The sequence below is a fragment of the Notolabrus celidotus genome, chromosome 17 (assembly GCF_009762535.1).
Source record: "Notolabrus celidotus isolate fNotCel1 chromosome 17, fNotCel1.pri, whole genome shotgun sequence".
Classification (NCBI taxonomy): Eukaryota; Metazoa; Chordata; class Actinopteri; order Labriformes; family Labridae; genus Notolabrus; species Notolabrus celidotus.
In genome coordinates this window covers 20,421,336-20,443,359 of record NC_048288.1, presented here as the reverse complement: position 1 = coordinate 20,443,359, position 22,024 = coordinate 20,421,336, and the positions used below count along the sequence as shown (strand labels likewise).

Genomic DNA, 22,024 nt, shown 5'->3' with positions numbered 1-22,024 from the left:
TGTTTTGTAAATTAGCCCCTCATTTTAAAGTTTAATGCTTTCCGGAAGCCACTTTCCATGAAATATTAATCCACCAAGTCCCTAAACTCAATCAATAAAACTACAAAAAGAATCATTAGAAATACTGTTTGCAATGATGCTGATAGTTTTAAGCATTTAAAGCACACAAAACCAGCAGCAGACTGTCTGTAATACATCATTATAGAGAGGCACTTATGCAAAAGATTGTAAATGGGATTGATGAGTAATACCTGTATGAAAGCTATGATAGTGCAGCTAAATGGAGGCAGCCAAGCGCATACAATGTTATCCAACATGGCCCATAAGGTTTGAGGGTCTTTTGTTGTAAGACTGAATAAGTAAAGACAGTAGAGCTTTGCTGCCTGGCATACAAATGTGAGATACAAATGCCTGCTTTTTGGAAAAATGTTTCTAAAACGAGACTTTTAACAGACATTTCTGCATTTTTTTTTTTACATAATCAGACGTGATCTTCTGGATGTTATTTTAGTAAGCTTTCTGAGTTACTTGTCACAATTCTGCACATCTTGCTACTGCAGCTTAAATTTAATTCCAAAAAGGGGCAAAGCCTAGGGTTGAAAACAGAGGAGTGAATTATAGATTATTGCAGGCATGTCCAAAGTACGGCCCGGGGGCCAGTTACGGCCCAATGTCCATTTATTTATGGCCCCAAGCTTCCATCTTAAATTGTGTTATTTATAGCACAGAAATGAATAACCTTCTGAATCATCTGTACATTTGCAGTTTCTTTCAAGCGCACAAACAAAACTTAAGTCAATCCAGAAACGTCTCAAAAAGCTTCATATGGACTACCTGTCTAAAGCCAAAGCACTGGGAATTCTGTAAGACGACACTAAAGAAGAAACACAAGAACTCTTAAAGTTGACAGGTTTTCAAATGTGAAAATGTTCTTGATGAACACTGAAAGTTCAGAAGACACAAAAGAGGACACAAGACAAGACCAAAATTATGAAATTGTGCAGAAAAGGGAAACAATTGGTGCATAAAAAAATGTTCAGAACTCAGGAAAATAATTATTTTGTTCTTAAAATGTTGTCTGCTGGTCAGAAAAGTCTTAAAAACAACATGAAAAAGAAATGTGATGAAATCCAACTCTTGATCCTGCTATAGGAAAATAATGATACAATATTTTTTCCCACATTGCCCGACCCTAATGAAAAACATTTTCCTCTCGAATAAGATAACGTTTGCTAATGCTTACATGGCTTGTGGAGAACTGAGGACTTCCTAGTTACTGTTTTATTGAGAATTTTTTTTAAAAAATTGTTATTAAATAGATATTTAATATATAAAATTTAGGATTCCAAAGTCTCAGTAGGAACCACTGGCCCTGAGGTATTCTGACGACATCATATGTGGCCCTCTTTGAAAAAAGTTTGGACAACCCTGAATTATTGCATAGCTCCAAAAGGGTGTATTTACCTCAAAAGAAAGGTCCTCTGGATTTTCCTCTGCATCATCCTTTGCTCTGGAATAAAAAAAAATGTACAGTCAGAGTCTGATTCAGCCCAATGAATGGCAGACAGAAAGAGAGAGAAGAAAAAGAGACAGGGAGAAATCTCCAGGGTCTGATTCTCCACTTCATGTGAAGCTCTACCTGTTAACCCAGTCAGTCTATCGCTACATGTGACTTCTTCATAGGAGTAAAAAAAAAACAGTGTTGAACTCGGCTCAGTTTGAATATGACCTTTTAAACCGTTTCAACAAAAATCAGCCTCGTCTTCAGCATCAAACTAAGAAAATGTCAGCCGGGTAAACCTTTGATAAATGAAAAACAGTGTTGCAATTATGTTTGACATTCTGCATGGCTGCCATTGTTACCCTGTCGAGGTGCAGACCTCACTTTTGCTGCCTGCGTGCTCTGGCAACAGGGCTGAGCGGAGAACCTGCATGACTCCGTGTGGTCGCTGTGATTTGAAATTAAGTGACTAACTAGCTGCCACTGATATGTGTCCGGCATTAACACTTGTATTGAATACCCAACAATGCAGCATATGGACACCACCATCTACCTTAAATGTAAACCCAAAATGTGATATATTTATAGCACTGCACATTGTTACATTTCTGATATATTCTCCATTCAGGTAACCTTAAATCACAATAGTTTCCACTTACAAAGCAGCCAAAAAAAAACTGTATTAAGAGCACTGTGGGTGTCAAATTTGACACAGAGCTCAGAAGGATGCTGGCTGTCGATGCTCGTTCCTACAGGTCAGCAGTTCGTCCTAATAGCCTAGCATTACTGCAGCAGGGCTCAGGACATTTTGAGATTGCTCTCTAGTACCACCGAGTGTGTGAGTGTGTAAGTGTGTATGTGTGTTAGTGTGAGTGTGTGCGTTTTAAATGTGCTGACGCCTACGTCTTTCTTGAGGAGAGTTTCTGCAAAAACACAACAGAGAGGAGATTATCATTAGAGCATTAGAACGCTGCAACTACTTAAGGTTGGGTAGATTTTTGTCTTGGCTACCTTCCCTCAACCATCCATCTTCCTCCTCTGGTGTTCCTCTCTATGCTGCTTCAGTTTCTCACTCTCTAATCATTCGTTCGCAGGCTTTTTGTGCTGTGTATTGCAGGTGCTGTGCTGTAAAACCCTGAATAATTATCTTGTATTTAATTTGAACCTGACCACCATTTCCCAACGCAACATCCATCTTTGAATTTTTTATCTCGGTTTATCTGTTGCTATCTGCCCTAGCCTCTTCCTTCATTTCTTCCTCTTATACCCTGTTTAAACCTGGTATCAACATGTCCTGGATGTTTGGATCACAAGTGGACAGGCTTAACTACAGGTATAAACACAACCAGGACACATGTGAGGACATATTGAGATCCGATCAACCAGGCCACCTACAGAGGTGGTCTGCATTTGTTGACATTAATCTGGCAGTGTGTGCGCCGCATGTGTCATGGGCCACATTTAGGACCTCCCACTCTTCTGGTATCAATAGCAGAAATCATATGAAGTAACAAGACACCTCTCTCTCATAAACAAACACTTCAATATTTCTCCGCCGTGTCTTGTGAAACTTTAAGTTGTGCTTTTATTATTATTTTGTATTCATATATTTTATTGATGGCAAAACAACAGCCATAAAATCTGCAACTGAGATAGAAAAACATCTTCCATTTATCTTTTACAGAAAATTGTCTTCACACGCCCAGGTCATAAAAAATAGTATAGTTCAATTTCTAAACATGAGGACAAAATAGATTAAAGAACATCACAAACAAATCCAAACAAAGATAAACAACACTAAATAAAACAAAAAACCACAACAAAGAAGGAGAAGAAAAATAGAGAAGACAAAAAACACCTGCTTAATGATGAGAAATATATTGAAAGTGAGCTTGCTGTGCAATAAGTTGCAATATATGCATCCCATTGTACTCTGTGATCTGAAGAAGCTACAGAAAGGGACTATTTAGCTTGAAAGTGCAGGGAAAGAAATTTTGGGGTGTGACAAAAATATAATAGCGAACAGAGATAAATTCTTGGCTATGTTGTGAATTTGAATTGGGGCCATCTCAGGGTATGTTTTGCCAATTTGGCCTACTAGGACTTCTACAGTCAAATTGAAAAGATATGGCAAAAAAACCTGTCTGCATTCAAATAGGCTGTGAAATCTCACTTGCTTTAGCATCATTTTAAATCATTTTTTTCTAATCAAAGCTGAATTGTTTTTGAGTAGAGAGCCTGAACTGCAATTCATTGAGTAAACTATTTTCAGTTTTGATGATTACTGATATCATCCAGGCATGTGAAGCTATAGTTAAGCAAAACAAATACAGATATACACTACTGGTCAAAAGTTTAAGAACACCCAAGTTTTTCAATTTTTTATTTAAATCCAAGCAGTTCCCGTCAATTAAATAGCTTGAAATGGTACAAAGGTAAGTAGTGACCGGCCAGAGGTTTTAAAAAAAAAAGGGTAAGATCACTCGAAACTGAAAAAATTATGTGCATTTCAGAATGATACGAAAAGGCCTTTTTCAGGGATACAAGAAATGGGCTGTTCTGCAGCAATTGAGGTTAGTCAAGCCTTGAAAGTTAGTGCTACCGATAGGTGTCCCAACTTTCCTTGATTACTTACAACCCTCACTGTCTGCATAAAAGTAGTGATGGAACACACTGTGGTACCATAACAGTCCTGTACTCTAGAAAGTAATGTGTTAATAAATGGCCAGAAAAAGGTGCAAAAGGTGGCTACTTCAATGAGTCAAAAGTTTAGACTCCATTTTGGTTTATGAATTGATTCAATGATTTATTTTTGAAATTAAATTGTTTATTTGTTCAATGTTTTCATTTCAGAGCACAATAAGACATTGAACTGCATGATTTTCAATAAAAAACTTGTAAAATTGAGGTGTTTTAAAACTTTTGACCGGTAGTGTATATCTTTCATATTTTTTCATATGGGACGACCCCCCATGCTGACTCCAAAGCCTTGAAGATGGCGTAAGTGTAAGAAATGATCAACCAGTAGTTGGTCATAGTTTTTGGTTTATATTAACTGGAACCATGAGCAGCTGATCAGTTTATGAAAATGCTCGGTGGGGGAGACATATTCTTCAAAGAAAGGATGAGAAGATAAAATGTGGATCTGTCCTGATTTCCATGCACAGCCTACTATAGTGCATATACTGAATGACAAAATCCAGAGTTGTAACCTTGCAGCACAGTGAATGCAAGTATTTTTCCAGTTTTTGAGATGATAATGTTTGTCTGATTTTCATGCCCTGTCCCTAACTGCAAAAGAGACCTGTGATCTGTCCTTTATGTCCAAGAACGCCATAATAAAATGCATGATCAGTGTTCCACATGCTTAAATGACACCATTGAGAGATCTGAAGTGCAAGCAGTTCATCCTAGTTTATAATAATGCAGCGCACTGAGGGTGCTGTATGTTAATCAGAGACTCCAGTCAGCAGTCAGGTTATATTTCCCTTATGACCAGCCAGAGAAGAACATCAGGCGTCATCATCAAGCAAGGTGTTTATATAAATTAATTACTTCAGTCCAAGATCACCCATGCACATGTGTGCTGTTGTCCCCCCCTCTGTGCTGTGAGGCAGCATCATGGCATGTTATCATCCTTTATTGTTTTTTAAGTCTAATGAAAAGGAATGGGGCTGCGTGTTGATTTGCAAGTGGGAAAGTGAGATCCAATCACAAGTGGTCACTGGGGATGCATTTGCAGTCGCATGACAATAAAAAGTGTGAACACTGGTACTTAGAGCTGTCCACTGTGATCCCATCACCCCTGAGAAATCTTCAGACCAGGCGTGAATAACCTCTTAGCTTCATTGTCTGCCTCTCTACTCCTTTTTATATTTTAATCACATTCATCTTTGCCTTCTCTGTAATATTCTTCTTTTTCCAAGCATTTTCTTTCTTGTCTCTTCTTAGAAATGTCTTATGCTGTCTTTCAATCCTCTCCCATTTTTTCTCACCTTTTTTTTTTATCATCTCACAATCCATTTCACTCCCCCAGATAACTCTTCCTGTCTTTATCACCTCCTACCTCCTCTTAATCCTGTTTCTTTGTCTCCTCCTCCCACCATCTCCCTGCTACTGTCTTTATTTCCTGCCCACATAGATCTATTCTCTTTGTAAGAATAGTAGAAAGAGGTTGAGAGAAAAAAGTGCGCTGGAATTGCAAATGAAGGTTGAGAATGTGCTTCATATCTTGTTTTAGTTATGTAAGGTCTTTCTGTGAAGTTGTTTTGGTGTGGTGGCTGTGACACATGACGCATCGCCTTCAGCTAGCAGGATGCGTTCCAACACGCCGGGCTCCATCACTGAGCTAAGCTGATAGAGAGAGGAAAGGGCAGATAAGGGTGTGAAGGAAAGAGTGAGTAAAGAGAAACACGCTGAGAGAGAAGCAAAAAAGAACGAATAAATGGAGGAGAGAAAACATTAGTGATTTTGTTGTACGATCCTGAGTGTGATGGAGACTGAGATAGTTTGCCGGGACATGAGTGTGACAGAATGAGTTGGTGCTGCTAGTGACTGCATATGAGAGAGGGAGGGATGGTGAGTCTAAGATTGACTCGGAGACAGGACATGACAGAAAGTGTGAGAGAGAGAAAAGAGAGATAACAAGGCAGGGGGTGGTTGTGAGCAGGGCATGTCTGCTCTGTGTCTCGGGGAAAATCTTTCGCTGTCAGCCAGCCTGTTCACAGTATCGTGTTTTTGAATTGATGTGACCCCTGCGCCCTTTTCTTCAACACAATGATATTCAATAAAAACAACTCAAGTTCACACTAATGTAAATCCTCTGTGGGCGGAAGTTTAGGGAACTAAATCCATATATGAGCCAGAGACATTTATTGGAGGAGGGAAAAGAGGCCAAGAAAGCCTGTAAATACTGCAGCAGTTATACTAACTTTGTGACTACTTAAACTTTTATATTCTTATAAACTGTAGAATTATACAGCATAGTGTTTTCACAGTATAGGTGATCATGTTTAAGGCTGCTTTAAAGATCATTGTAAAGCTGATTCAATCTTTAACATGATTACATTTCAGTAATGAGGCTCAAAAGTAATCTATGAAGTATTTTAGGGAAGGGTCGCAATTCTGCTTCTCTTGTGATTATTCCTTGGCCTTTCTTAAGCATATCGTCGATGCTGAACAGGGTAGGTTGACTTCTATTACGTGCTAGCATGTATAGAGTGTACAGAACAAGATTTGGTTACATTTGGGTATACGATTAGGTAAAGCTATCAGAGCAGTCTGTGAGGGAGACAAGCCCCTGCTTAGTCACAGAGGAAACCCTGTAACAGTGATAGGCTAGTGAGCATTTAAGCTAGCTTTAGTAAGAGAACATTTATTTGTTTCAGGGAAATCCTGTTTATACTATTGTAACTGAAATAAGTGTTTACTTTGTACTCTCTGCTGCCTACATGTTCTTTTTTTATTGTCTCTACACTGAAACAACTAGTCATAGCAGCTGTCACTGGGGGAACATAGCCAATTTATTTTAGATTAGACTATTTCTCCCAAGTGTTGAAGCATTGCATCATTTCTTCTACAGTATCTTTGCCATAGTAACCTGATAATATAATACAAGTTAAAAGACATTGATAAAGGTAACATTTGGATAAGTTAAAGTGATGTTAAGCAGAGAGTAAGTAGTTAAGGAAGTAAGGCACATGGGTAAGCAGAGCCCCTGCTCAGTGGTGCCAACTCCTCAGTGAGGAAAGTGGCTAGTGGCTGTCCTAAAAGTCGCTAGAAGTCGCTAAATGGCGCCATCATTTAACTTAGCCTACAACAAATCAAAGTAAAATGTGAAATTTTTCATCCATAACATTTTTTACATGTTTGGTGTATACAATGTACATTAACTATCAAAATGGACCAAAAAGAGAGAGTAGGTGGGATCAGCCAGTGGTGTCTTCGAACATGCGTGATACATTCGCAGTCTGTATGCTGAGGGATGAACACTTCCTGCTCTGAATGCAGCTAGGAGGGACTCACAGCAGCATCCACTGCTCGATGAGTAGAGTAAGAACGATTCGTGGTTTCACGTCAGTCTCCAAAAGTCTCCATTAAAACCAGAAAAAGTCGCTAGATTTGTCGCTAGTTGTTTTTTTGAAAAAGAGTCGCTAGAGGGGACTGAAAACTTGCTAAATAGAGAGACAAAGTCGCTAAGTTGGCAACACTGCCCCTGCTTGGTAGCAGAGGTAACCCCTTATCTGTGACAGGTTGGTGAGTATATACAGAGTTTAAGCTAGCTTTATCTATAGCTTAAAAACTGAGATTTCTTTTCAGGTCATAATAATCATACTTTAACTTTGCCATTATTTCACCCATTTTTAAGGGATGTAAATAACTTCTGATCCTGGATGAAAGATACTGCCTTATCAGTCTTACTAGAAGTATCTGACCCTCCCATGTCCCCTAACCTCCCTAAATCCCTATCCTGCTGGGAAATCACAAAACCCACTCAAAAAGAAATACACAATGGCAAAACTCAATCTTGGAAGATTGTAAGATTGAGCTGTGACAGCTTTCCTACCAGCCATCAGCTGCCTGAAAAAGTCGATGCTTGGTTCTCTGTTATTGGGCTCTTTGTGTGCTGATAGCATCTGAAAAGTGTTGTGCTGAGCTTCACTGTGACTAAAATATCTCTGGACACATTCCAGGATGACAACGCATTGTGCAAAAGGCCTTCACAGACAACTCATCCATGCTTTTGGAGAACATTGCTATTAATAAGAAGAACACGTTTTAACGTTTCTGTGCTTTGGCTTGAGAGAAAGTAGAATAATTTTTTTTACTACACTTCGTCCAACACTTTTAAAAGCACAGAAAAGAAGAAATTACATGCAAAGAAGGCTGCAGAAAGCACCCACACACATACCAATAAACACCTCCGTGGGAGCAAATATTTCCACTATACCTTTTGGAAAAAAGAAAATAACTTAGCCTGGAGCAGTGGTGCAGTATGTTTGTCAGAACATACATGTGAGCTCTGTGTAGTGTTCTTATCAGATAAGCTGACAGTAGTGGGATGATAACGCTGAGCTCGCTGTACTGATTGCAAGCAGAACACAACGCCTCAAGAGAAGAACACGCACAACATCACAAACCTGCACCACAGGGCATATACTGCTCATTTATTAAACATCTCCTCACCTTGAAGGAAGTCTACAGGTAGTGGTTAACATGCAGGCCAAATATTTTCCCCACGATTGATTCCTCCAGAGGAGCAAATCTCCACTGGAGGTGATTAGCAGCTGTAGTTAATAAACATTTGGATGAGTTTCTCCTTGAGTTAAAGCTCTGAAGTAGTTTATACTCAACAGGCAGGGTAAATTAAGTTACAGCACGCCCCCCTCTGCTGTGCACGCTCTGTGCTATTTCCCTGACTTGCGTCTCTGGCAGGGAGGATGAGAGAGAAATAGGGATTCTCACAGGGACTGTGTTTACTCTATACTGTGAGTTGGACAAGACTAAACATCTAACGTCGTGCTTCCAGTTTCCTGTTTCCAAATCCCAGTTGGTTGCTCTCCAGGGATTTGCACAGATTCAGCATTTGACTGCATATACCGTCCTCAAAATAGAGATCTTCATTTTGGACTAGCATTTACAAAGACATCATGTTTGACAATTTTTAGATACTTTTATTTGGTATTTTCACATTTTTGCTGCTTTACTCCATTCATACAGAATCTTGAAAGCTTACATTAGTAGTCACTTTGCAGATTCATATTTTAGGAGCAAATATTGAGCAGAGTTACTTCAGGCAGGCCACTAAGTCAAGCTTGGTCCGTGGAACATCAGCTGATATTACAACTGGCACCTATCAGCTGACAGCTCAGCTGATTACATCTACGCATCCATTTGGCAAATAACATAAGGGCGTTCTGTTTAAACTGCTTCACCCAGCCTTCTCTTGCCACTCCACCTTCAAACCGATTTGCAACCCACCTCTACCACAGCCCCTCCTTTATGCAGTATCTGATTTTACCAGTGTCATATATATGTATTGTAACTGATGCTTGCTTTGTTCTGTACCCTGCCGGGTCTTTGCTGCTGATGCTCTTCCTGCCTTGGGTTTTCATGTATGCACATGAAAGAGAGGGGAGGTGTGCTCTCCCCACCTCAGGCTTTGGCATTCCGCATAGGCACGTGGAAGGGCAGGGAGCTCCCAAAACAGAGCCATACTGCCAAATATAACTTACTGCTACAAATAAATAATTATAATGACGAGAGTGGTCCTGACTGAAATATGATAATGGCTTTCTCATACCTTGGTACAAACAGTATATCTGAGGTATTAAGGATAGACAAAAGTCCTCCCCACCTTTGCTATCTGCTTTATAGAACAATACATTAGGCAGGGTAATTTGCAAATGACTCCTTTTACTTTTTACACTTGATTATTCTGATCCTTTTAGAGTCACCCACACAAAAGCTCAGCTGTATAGTATGTATGATTAGCACAGACACGTACATATTATGACAGAAATTGGACTATAGAACACTAAATCATACATTTGCATAACAAGGAAGCAACAGCAACCATCGTGACTCCTCACTGTCCATTTTTAAAACTCGTCTTAAAACCCATTTTTATTCCTTGGCTTTCAACCCTGCATGAGACTCTGCTCCTGTTTTAGTTTTTTATGGTTTGTTTTTATTTATTGTTTCTATTGTTTTATTGTTTTTGTTGTTTTGATTGTTTGATTGTTTTATGCCTGCGTTGCTTGTCTATTTATGTACAGCACTCTGTTTCAGCTGTGGTCGTTTTTAAAGTGCTTTATAAATAAAGTTGAGTTGAGTTGAGTTGAGTTGAGTTGAGTTGAGTTGAGTTGAGTTGAGTTGAGTGACAGGTGGGGTTCAAACCCAAATGCAGCACACGGGAGAAACAGGGAAAGATAATGATTATCTCATTTAACAGATGGCTTCATACAGGCAGTAAATATATAATCCAGGTTGGAAATCAGTGTGGGAGCCATTGTGGTTACTGGACTGGGCTGGGGATCAGGACTTGGTAAACCAGGAGTGAAAAGGTAACAGAAGTACAAAGAGTGAAAAGTGTGGTTATACACTGAGCTTCTCAGAGTCTTCTACAGAGTTAAACTCACACAGCAGTGTCTTACAAGGTGACGCCAAGCAAGAAGCCAGAGGAAGAGGCAAGCAGGAGTCAGAAGTGCCAAGACAGAACTTGTAGTTGTGTGCAGACGAATGAGGCAATTTCCGGGATTACAACAAAACTAGTTGGCCAGAGGCAAACAGGGCAGGCAAAGAGGAATCAGTCTAAGACTCACCACACCCAATTTAGGGCCAGATTTGCCACCCATAATGATCAGGGGGCGTTACCTGATTTAGGGCTTGTCTTAACTGATTATTTGTCCAAGTAATCCTCAAGTGAGTGGTGTCAATACGACCAATTTTACTGCTCCTGATCGCGTTGGAGACTCCCCAACATGGGCTCATACATATCAAACACGTAAACACAACGGCACCCCGAGCCAAGTGATATATTAAAAAATAAGACCAGCTTGTGGAATTATTCACCCATACTCTTGTCCTTGTGTTATTGTTTTTTTCGCTCCAAAATAGAACACACGCCAGGACAGCCAGCTGATGACGTCGATCATCTTCCATGTGTGTTTATTTATTCTGAAGGCACCTTTGATCATGCAAATTTCTCTGAGATCTTGTGTCTTTGGGATCCACACTGTCGAATTGTTGTCACAAACGCTAAATGTGTGGTTTAGCAGTCTTATGGAATCGTTTTACGTGTGTGTTCACAAGATTGTAATGTTAAAATTTGAACTGTGCTTCTGTGTGTGGTCTTTTCTCCAAAGTTTTAAACCAGTTAAGATCTAAAAGTCGTCTAGCATGTGGCCAGCCTAAGTGGGAGTGCTGGGAAGTTTTCCAAAGAAAGGTGAAGAACAATTTGGCAATGCGTAGGTGAGCAGGAGAGGCTTAAGTAGTGGCTTGATTATTGTTGAGGAGCAGCTGAGTGAACTGACGAGGTGGGCTGAAGGGAACAAAGGGGAAGTGAGTCAAGAAAATCTGATTCAGAGAGCAGGACTGAAACAACTGTACAGTGATGAAGACAGAAGGAAAAAATCTAAAAGGTTACGATTAAAGACGCTGTTAGCAAGAAGAATGATTTTGCTGAACTGGAAACAAAAAAAACCTCCAATTGATCTAGCTTTAATGAATGATGTAATGAAGCATTTGCAGTTAGAGAAAATAAAATTCACCCTGAGAGGAAAGATAAATATGTTTCACTCAATATGGCAGCCGTTTATAGACCACTATAAGCAATAGCAAAATCTAGGGCACCTGCCATCCTCCTAGTTGTATTTTTGTATTGCTGTAGTATTGTTACTATTTAAATCAAATTTTTATGTTATTGTTTTGGTATTTTATTCTATTTTACTTGTGTTTTGTATATCCTTTGGTTTTCATTTATACATTATTTAGTTTTTTTGTGTGTTAGTTTGAGGCATGGCTAATAATGTCTCAGACTTTTGCAATCTGTATGTGGAAAAAGGAAGAAACCCAATAAATGGATTTTTAAAAAATCCCAAAAGTTACCATTAAGGTATTCATAAATCATAAACTCTGGGTCACAACATTCACAATATGTGGACACGTAGTTTATGCAGTACAAATAGGCTATCTGATTTAAAACTGTCACCTTAAAAGACATTGAACATCTATGTCAGCCGGGTGAACAAGCAACATCTGTTGCAATAAGTAAGCTTTGGTTGTTTTTAATCTCAGACAGAAATGGTTACTCCTATGTGCAGGGGCGGACCCAAGATAAAGCCAGGGGGGCCAGGGCCCCACTTGAAATCTGATTGGCCACCCTGGGTGAAACTCTGAAACTATTTGGACCGTGTTGTCCGAATAGAAACTGATAGTAAATTTCTCTGGAATTTAATGTGGTGCATCTTAGGCATTGTACAATTTTGAAAATAAATTATGAATATTTATCAAACTGTAGTATTATGATCAACCACAGCAGAGACTGTGATTAATTAGTAGAGATGTGAAAAATATTGATACAGCAATATATCGCGATACTTTGACCTCCAATATGATATCGATATTTCAACTCTTAATATTGATATTTTTGTAATAAGAGAAATTCACATTTTAGCCGAGTTGGAACTAAAATACAACTCCAGTATTTCAAAAACAATAAAGTGGAAAAGTTGTTTTCAATCAAATAGTTTTGACTTAATTTGTCCTTTCAATTTTGAGTAATATTGAGTGATTTACATTTAAACCATCCCTACCTTTTCTTAGTTTACTGTGTAGAATATCACAATATATCACAATATTGTGATATCGTGATATATCGTGATTCTATCGTATCGTGACCCAAGTATCGTGATGCGTATCGTATCGTGAGGTTCTTGGCAATACTCACTCCTATTAATTAGGATTAAATTTTCAAATCAAACGACAGATCTAGTTGTAATAAAAGTAACATCATTGTCTTTTTCTTTTCTTTTTTTGACATAACAAGCAACACCAGTAACATCTTTTATGAACTCATGCCACTGAGGATAAAGAAAGTGTGAGCATGAGTAACTCTGGCAGTCACAGGAAAACAAGAAAAAAGAAATAAATACACATAATGCAGAAATCAATGTCTGCAGTGACTCAACCACTGCTGTAGGATCTCAGTGTATTGACTGGAAGATTACAGCACAAAGAAACAGAAGAATGGAGGGAATTATAAAAGCAAGGACTGTGCATTCAAATAAAGATGGAACAGATATGTTACTTGTTGTTTATAAGACATACAAAAACATTAGAATTAAATGTTTGTCCTAATGATGAAAATGAACATTTTCTTTGTTTTTTTTTTCCATTTTTAATCAAAACTTCCTTCTTGCTTGGTCTACCCATTTCACAGCTCTAACATCCCTCTGACAGCATGAGAAAAACACCCATAACTGGTGTCTCTGTTCGTCACTGTATCAAAAGAAGCTGTCAATCAAGCTGGTAGACACTGCAGGTTTCACGTGGTAACAAACGAACGATTCTCTCATAACAAAATCCTGAAGCTTTGCAGCAGATGTCGTGAGAAACTGAAGCAAACTGGTCTCACACACACACAAATAAACTCACACACCCACACATAGTATCAGCTATGCAGTGTGTAACTTCTAGATAATATCGAAAAGTTTTACAAGGACACAAGTGCTTATAAATAGTGATCCATAGCTGCCCTGAGTCCTGTATGTGTTTGTTGCAACCCTGCAGTGGACAAAACATAAAACAGAGAAGTGTAAAAGGGAAGCATCCATTCCTATCGCTGCAGTGTTACAAAAGAACAATCCATATAAGGCAAAGTCTCCGACTGCAGTATTTAGGTCAATCTACTGAAACCTGGAGTGAGAATCCCTCTTACTCTGTAGCTTTAACCTGAAATTCACACCACTTGAGCTGGTGTTAAAACAAAATTGGCAGAGTTGTGTGTGTGATAGGTAATAGCGTAAATACGTAATAGCGTGATGTCATGGCAGCGCGACACAGTGTACCCCGCTAACAAATGCAACAAAGAAGAAAATGCGAGGAAAGTCTGCACCTCAGCGGTCGACCATTGAACGCTGTTTCTTGACGCCATTTTCCAAACAAAAAAAGTTATCTTCCCGAAGTCCACTGGAGATTTAAACATGGCGGGGTTATGTAAAAAAAATCCTTACTTACTTTTGTGCATTGCCTTTACACTGCTTGGCAGTACCTGCACCTAAAGTGACTTGAAGCACTTTGTTACTCTTACTGATCTTGTTTCCTCTTGTCTAGATCTTTGCTTGTGTTGTTCTTGTTCTCGTATGTACGTCGCTTTGGATAAAAGCGTCTGCTAAATGACATTGTAACATTGTAACATTGTTGTTCTTTATTACCGCTGTTGCACGGGAAGTGAAAATTCTTTTGACTAATCAACAGACTGCAGTGTTTCTAGCTCCACCTTCTGGGGTCGGATCAGTATGTCTGGCACCCCAACAGAAGGGTACCAAAAAGTGGGATGGTACGGCTCGGTAATTTGGGGACCTGTCCTGGTTTTAGTCAATGGAAACGCCACAAAATGCGTGCCGTACCGAGACGAACCTAACTGAACCGCTTGGTGGAAACGGGGATATAGTCTCACTATTACTACTACTTATGTTACTACAATTATGACCCTTAAATCAATATAAAAAAGAGAATATTTTTCTCAGACTGCCTCATATATTTACTGCTGCGACTTGATACATGTTTAAATTGCCTTTAAGTCAACATTTGTCATTAAGTTGTTTTAAATGCATGCTAAATGCACAAATGATGTGTGCAAAAGAACCTTGAGGATTTGAGAAACAGTCTTTATTTTCAATCAGTATTAGATTAGAAGATTTATTCAACTCCTACTCATAATATAAGGCTACAGCCAGCTGCTGTATTGTGACACAATTTGTTTGCTAACACCTGGAAAGGTTGGAATCTAAAATGCTATATCTTTTTGTTGCTAGCCTACCAATAAAATAGAAGAATAAAAAAAGGGAGGGTTCATTTATCCCACTGTTTATAGCTTTTGTGCTAAGCTAAGATTACTGATGGAGTGGTTAGCATTCTCTCAGCACCGTGCCAGCAGAACTGCTAACAATTCCTTTACTCTTGTTGCTTTCAAGCTGCTCTCCGATCCAACTTCTTCACTGTAAACCAGCAGTATAATATCTCTGGATTTATGTTTGTCCCTCTGCTATATATTTTCTCACTGTGCCAGGAGGGGATTTTTTTTTATCATTTCAGCCAGCAGGATCCCTGTGGATAACCAGGGACAGTTGGGAGCAAAGGCGGATGTGGGAGCCAAAGATATTATTATCAGAGAGAATTTATTTCCCTCCTCACAACGTTCACCTGGATGTCTCAGCGTGACACTGGGAAGTGGCCTAAATTTAGCCCAGCACAGATAGCTGAATATAGAGCATGGCAGAATGTCAGGAGAACAGTCCCTGCTGCCACTGATGAAATTAAACATCCAGATAACACATTGAACTAGTCTTTCCTTTTTAAAGAGATTTATTTTAAGTAGGGTCATTTGTGTTTAAAAGTGAGATTGATTAGATTGTATTTCTCCTTGTTACAATGATTTGTAATGTTTTAAGACTAATCTAGCTTCTAAGATGAAACAATGTGAAAAACACAATTTCTTATAGACTTCAGTGCTGCTTTGTCTCCCTCATTCCCCAGGTTTGAGAGGTGTGTTATTACTTTTTGGAGAAAAAAAAGCTCCAGTTTTGGTGGTGCAGATTCAGCGCCCTTGAGGAACAATAACATTTCTTTTGACAGATATATTACCAAGCAGATATATTACTACGCCTCAAGATCTGCCAAGGAAAACTTTTACTTTTTCATGGAAACAAAGCCATGTAATGAAAGTATGTGAAAGCTATTCAAATGCTCTGTGTCTACACTGTAAACGAGTCGTTGTGCAACAAATCTACATTATGGAAATTAAATTCAATCCATGTTGTGTTTACCTCAGCTGATGTCGTGACTGAGTCATCAGTAAAGCAAGAGTGTGAAAGTGCGTTGTATTTGGCATGAAGAAATATAGACGTTCATGCCAAAGTCTCTTACTGGGTGAGTTAAGACCTCACCTTGAAGCTAAAACCTAATAGTTTTAAATGACTAGCAGAGTATCTGATGGAAAGCAATACAAGTCTGTTGCGTTACGGCTTGCTGGAAGGGATCTAAGCATGGGATAAATTGGAAAGCAAGATGAAAGTGTAGTGGTTGATAAAAAAGCCAAATATCAAAACAAACTTGCAGATGAGGCTTTAAAACTCTGCAACAGTTTAAGGGCAATTTGCCTGGGGGTCTATCTTTTTGCTGCCAGATTCATAATTGCGCCACTGAACAAATCCCCTTATATGGCTTTAGTTCTCTTCCCTTCCCTCTTCCTTCCTCTCATTCTTGCCTCAAGGATGTGAGATCAAATGTCTCCTTTTGATAACGGAGTAACTCATTCACTGCTTCCTCAGTGGGACGTCTAAAGCTGTGTTTGGTTGTCACATTTGGACAGTGTCATGTTTTTATTAGGGATGATGAAGATGGAGGGCAGTTCCTGCTATCACCAGCTAAATATACCCTCAAATCTAAAAAAAAAAGCCTTTCATAGTGTGTTATATGTGGCACTGGGTTAATGGCTTATTGCTTTTTTGCTGCAGAGCTCACTGGGAGGATATTCTTTAGAGACTCTGGCTTGCTTTTGTAATTTTGTAATTCAGTGCAGGCTTATTAGAGGCTAGAAAATGAAACCTGCAGAGGATGGAAAACTGAAAGAGAGACACTGTGGCAAGCTTGTGAGTTTTTCATTTTTTGAAATTGAGCCGACTCCAATAAAGCGAGAGCTTGCAGGACTGGTAAAACATGAAAGTGTATCGTTGTGTTTCTGCTGCAGCATCAGCCAGCTGGTCTGGATGAGCATTAGTCAAATCTTTCTACAAAAAAAACAGGGATTTTTGTCGCACCCCCACCAGGCACAGAGCTGGTAAATGGACATGTCTACAGATGCACGAATGTTCCTTTGCAGCTGTGTAATCTTTTATTTTGGGCTGGGTGAGAAAATCATAACTAGGACTGCAAATCATGACTATTTTGGTAGTTGACTGATTGATTGGCTCTTATTCAGCCACCAGCTTATGAATGTAACATTCTTTAAACTCAAACAAGCCATTCCTTCAAGCCATACTTTTGTTGTTTTGCTTTAAACATTACTGGTGTTAAAGTAAGGCAGATTATTTAGTTTCAATGTGTGGTATGGTTACTATATTAACATGGTAAAAGTTTGCTTCACTGGTAGTAGGAGAGGAGGAGGAAAAAGAGATGAGACAACCAGAAACAGATGAAGGTTTTTTAGATTAAGGCAAGATTCTCTTCACTCATTATCACAAGTTCCCATTAAATGCAAGGTCTGCTTTACACATTTTGCAGGCAATGTTTGTTTTAGTTTTTTGTTCCAATTGCAGTGATGAGGGTGAAATGCTCCCAGACCTCAGAAAGTTTGAGGATGCAGTGGTGTTACATTTTGCAATGTTTTGTCTACCTGTCACCTATTGATCACTTTGCTTGCCCAACTCTCAGCAGAGATAGTAAGGATGTGAAACGGCTCACCCTTTAGCAATCAAGCTCCAGAAAACAAGGCTGTACCTTCTCACAGCATGACTAATAACAACTTAGAACTCACAATTAAATAAGGTGGCATCCAATTTTCTCTTTGATTTTTGATGACTTTCAGTAATTATTGCACCCTTAATCATTACCCAAAACGATACACTTTTTTGTCTCCAAGCAACATAACATGTATCATTTAGTTCATATTGTACTGTAGTTTCGTTTCATATCCTATCATGTCATATCTTGTTCCACCTGCTTAATAATCCACTGCCTTTTGTCCTTATTTTCTCGTACGCAAAAGCTGAAAGTAACAGAGTAAATAAACTGTACTTAGCTAGAGTTTTGACGTATCTGTCCTTTACTTTAGCTCAGTCAGGACCACTCTCACCAAAAGAGTTAATTATTTAAAGCAATAAGTTATATTTGGCGGTATGACCTACTCCACCAACACACTCCATCCCGGAACCTACAGTCTTCGGACCTGGGTCTCATCTCCATCCTCCAGACTAAGCTGCAGACTTTTGGGGACAGAGCACTCAGTGTGGCAGCCCACACTCTGTGGAACGCTCTCCCCCCCGACATCCGCAGCACCCCAACCCTGGACACTTTTAAGAAAGCAGTCAAAACGCATCTTTTCCTCAAGGCCTTTCCCCATTAGATAGTGTTATTTCCACCTACCCCCCAGACCCCCTACCTGACCCTGTGAAGCAATCTTGGCTTTCTGTGTGATCCAAGATGGCGCCACGGACGGTCGCCCTGGTACTGCGCTCTCTCTTTATAGCTAAGGTTATTGTTATTATATTTTTATTTTTATTTTATTTTTTATTGTAGTTCTTATTCTTATTCCTATTCTTATGCCTTGTACAAAGAGAGCACAGTTTACTAAAGTCAAATTCCTTGTGTGTTCAAGCATACTTGGCGAATAAAGCTGATTCTGATTCTGATTCTGATTTCTTGAAAGGCGCTATATAAATACCAGTTATTATTATTATTATTATCATTATTATTATTCTTGGAGCGCCCTGCCCTTCCATGTGCTTACGTGGAATGCCAAAGCTTGAGGTGGGGAGAGCACACATCCCCTCTCTTTCATGTGCATATGAAAAGCAAAGACCCCCAGAGCAGGCAACAGTGTCAATACATATGACAGTGGTAGAATTAGACACAGTATAAAGGTATAAAGGAGATGCTGGGGTGGAGGTTGGTTGCAAATCGGTTTGCAGGGGGAGCATCGAGAGAAGGCAGGTAAAGCAGTTCAAATAGAATGCCCATTTTGCTATTTGCAAATTGGATACGAGATGCTATCAGCCGAGCTGTCAGCTGATAGGGGCTGGAGTTAAGAGCAGCTGATGTTCTATGGGCCCAGCTTGACTTTTTAGCTTGAACTAACGCTGTGCTCAATTTCTTCCCTTTCTTGTAACTTGCCACATTTATCAATCAACCTTTATTGACAAAGTGCCAATTCACAGCAAATGTCATCTGAAGATGCGTTAAAAAAAAGAACAGGACTACACTATACTCTGTTATATTATAGCCTATATTGTATCCCCGACATTTTAATGCTTATAGAGGGGTAAGTACTTTATGCTCTTTTTCACAACATAGTTAATTTTTTTTAAGCTTAAATGCACTCCATGAGAATAATCACATGTTTTTTGTTTAGCATCTTTGTGCTTGCCTTTAAAACCACAGGGCCAATTTTAACCTGAATGCATATGCAACACATACATCCAGGGGCGTGTCCAGAACTTTTTGACCAGGGTGGCCAAACTGAGGCTCTCACATAGGCAGGGGTGGCCAGTGCATCTAACCATTTCTGTCTTCACAACCTGCTGTCATTAAAGTATGAAACAGTTGTTATATTCCTTTTGACTTAAAAAAAAACATGATCAAGTGGCATAAATCTTCTAAGCTTAAGTCTTTAAGGACTTACAAAAGATGTTTTTTCAAAGTCACATTTGAGGGCACTAATGAAGAAATCTACTGTCAGCCTTTTAACTCATCCCAAATTATAGATTCTAACAGAAACCCCACCTCTGACAAGGCAAACAGCCAATCATAGTTTAGGATTTTGGGGTGGCCCCTGGGGTGGCCAATTGGATTTCAAGGGGTGCCAGTGCCACCCTTGGCCACCCATTTGGACACGCCACTGGATACATCAAAGCATTTTGCAGTTGCTTCCTACAAACCACACAGGAAAAATGATGCAACAAGACATAACAGACAAGATGGGGAAACTTGAGGGCTGGAAAGGTGCATGTAGTAAATGTGAGATTCGTCATCAACAGCGATAAAGGTAAACTAGAAGACATTGTAATCACTGTTGGAGCAAAATCGGATCAGCAATACGTCACTCATCCAACTGATTTACACATTTGAGCAAAGTTTATGTTTGTTGTGTTCAGTTTTTCTTTCTTTGAGTTTAAATTAGAACCATATAAAAGTAACTGTCTTTAAATATGTGAGCCTAGAAGCTCTAGTTAAAGAATGGAAGGCCTCCTAAGCACCAGTTTTATCTTCATGGTACACCTCTCTTGGTCAGCTTGCTGAAAGATTATCCTACAGGCTTCTCGATAGGGTGGAGAAGTATGACTTGAAGTGGGGGCATTATCACTCATTTTTATTGTCTGACTGAAGACATATACAACTCAGAAAAGAGGAGAATGATTTCAGTTGAACTACAATAACAATTGTGGGAATACTGTGGTACAACTCAACAAGAAAAGCTGTCAAATTTTAAGCCGTCTGTGCATCTGTTTTTATATATTTATTTATTTATTTTTGTGTGTATGTAGTGGTTGTTGCTATGATCATTATTTTTATATGTGTGTATGTAATTGTATTGTGTTTATTTTAGTTCTAGGTAGTCCTTGCCATTCAGGGTGCCACTACTTGTTTATGCTTGTTAACTGTGAAAATAACAATAAAAACTATGAATCATTAAAAAAAAAAGTGACCCTAGGCTACTTTATGTATAGAAACAGCTTGTAGAAATGTCCTCCAGACGAGTACTTTTTACTTTTAAATCTGAAATGCATTTCAGAGGCTCTACTTTTACCTTTTGATTTAGTATTTCTACTTAATTACAGTCTGTTCTTCATGGGTAAAGAACGTATGTGCTTTTGCATCATCTGCTCATGCGCACACCATCTCCTCAACGCTGCCTCTGTGGGCATATTATTGTGTACATAAAGGTGCTGACGAAATTTTGAGGGCAAGCTGTGAATAATTTAGGAGGCAGGATTATGAAAGCAGCTTCTCAGCATGATGCCAGTGGGTATGAATCAATACGACCCCCCTCCACCACACCACTAACACCACCCTTTCTTTTTTTTCCCCCCTGAAACCACAGACCCTCTGAACAGACATCCAGACACATGGCCGAGGGACACTGCAGACTGGACAGCCAGATGCACTGTGCCTGTGTGTGTAAGAGGCTTGATGAAATACAGTACATGAGAAGGCCAGTGTGGTTTGTGTGTCTCTGTGTGTGTGTGTGTGTTAGATGGACATAAGGGCATAATTCAGACTGACCACATCCAGAGGAACAGATGGCCAACTTAAGGTCTGCCAAGTCCATTCTTCTTTTCCACTGGTTGTGCCTTCAGGCGGGGGGGCTCAAATACGAGTCAGATGGGTTAGAGAACAGACGGGAGGCTGTATGCACTGAGCTAGCTAACGCAGGAATCTACATTTCCATGGATGTAGTCAGACTCTTCAATATTTACTATAACACGACACACAGTTTCCTTCAATAGAGACAGGATTTCACAGACTTGATTTGTGCTTCAAGGCTTTCAAAAACTGAACACACGACCATCTCTCAGCACTCGCTCTCTTATTTCACTTGATTGTCTCATCGCTGAGTAAGTCTATATTCATTCTTTCTCACTATATCCACCCCCCACTCCTCTCTCCCCTCTGTGTGCCCCCTCTGCTGAACCATTAAATCAGCCTCTCTTTTCTCATCTGTGTATTGGGAGTCTGTGTTTGGCCAACGCTGTTGTTCTCTTTCTGGCCAATGATTTCCTGCCTCAAGAACAAGCAGTCGGGACCAAACAAAAACCCACCTCAGGGAGCTTGGATTTCACAGCACCGATCAAAGAAAAATGGACAAGTTTCAACCTTGCAGGGAGCTTAACATTCAGGGCAGCGGGGAATCAAAAGGATGACACATGCAGTGTTACCTTGACAAATACATCAGTTTGCCTCTGCAGTGATACGGAGGAGTGGATTTCAACAGACGAACTAAGAAGACATTAGAAGAGTGTCTAAAGAGATGCATCCTCTTGAGCTGTGTGTCTTTAAATTCTTTGATGATCGTTATTCCTAAAC

At 39.4% G+C, this 22,024-nt stretch overlaps 1 protein-coding gene across 2 annotated transcripts in view; it reads right to left on the bottom strand.

Moving 5' to 3' along the window:
* The window catches only part of LOC117829207 (sodium/hydrogen exchanger 9-like), a 104,781-nt gene that overhangs the window by 12,307 nt on the left and 70,450 nt on the right, over positions 1–22,024 (bottom strand). For both annotated transcript variants that reach the window (XM_034706799.1, XM_034706800.1), the window contains exon 13: positions 1,465–1,510. In XM_034706799.1, the coding sequence (XP_034562690.1) occupies positions 1,465–1,510 (46 nt within the window). The remainder of the gene's footprint in view (positions 1–1,464; positions 1,511–22,024) is intronic.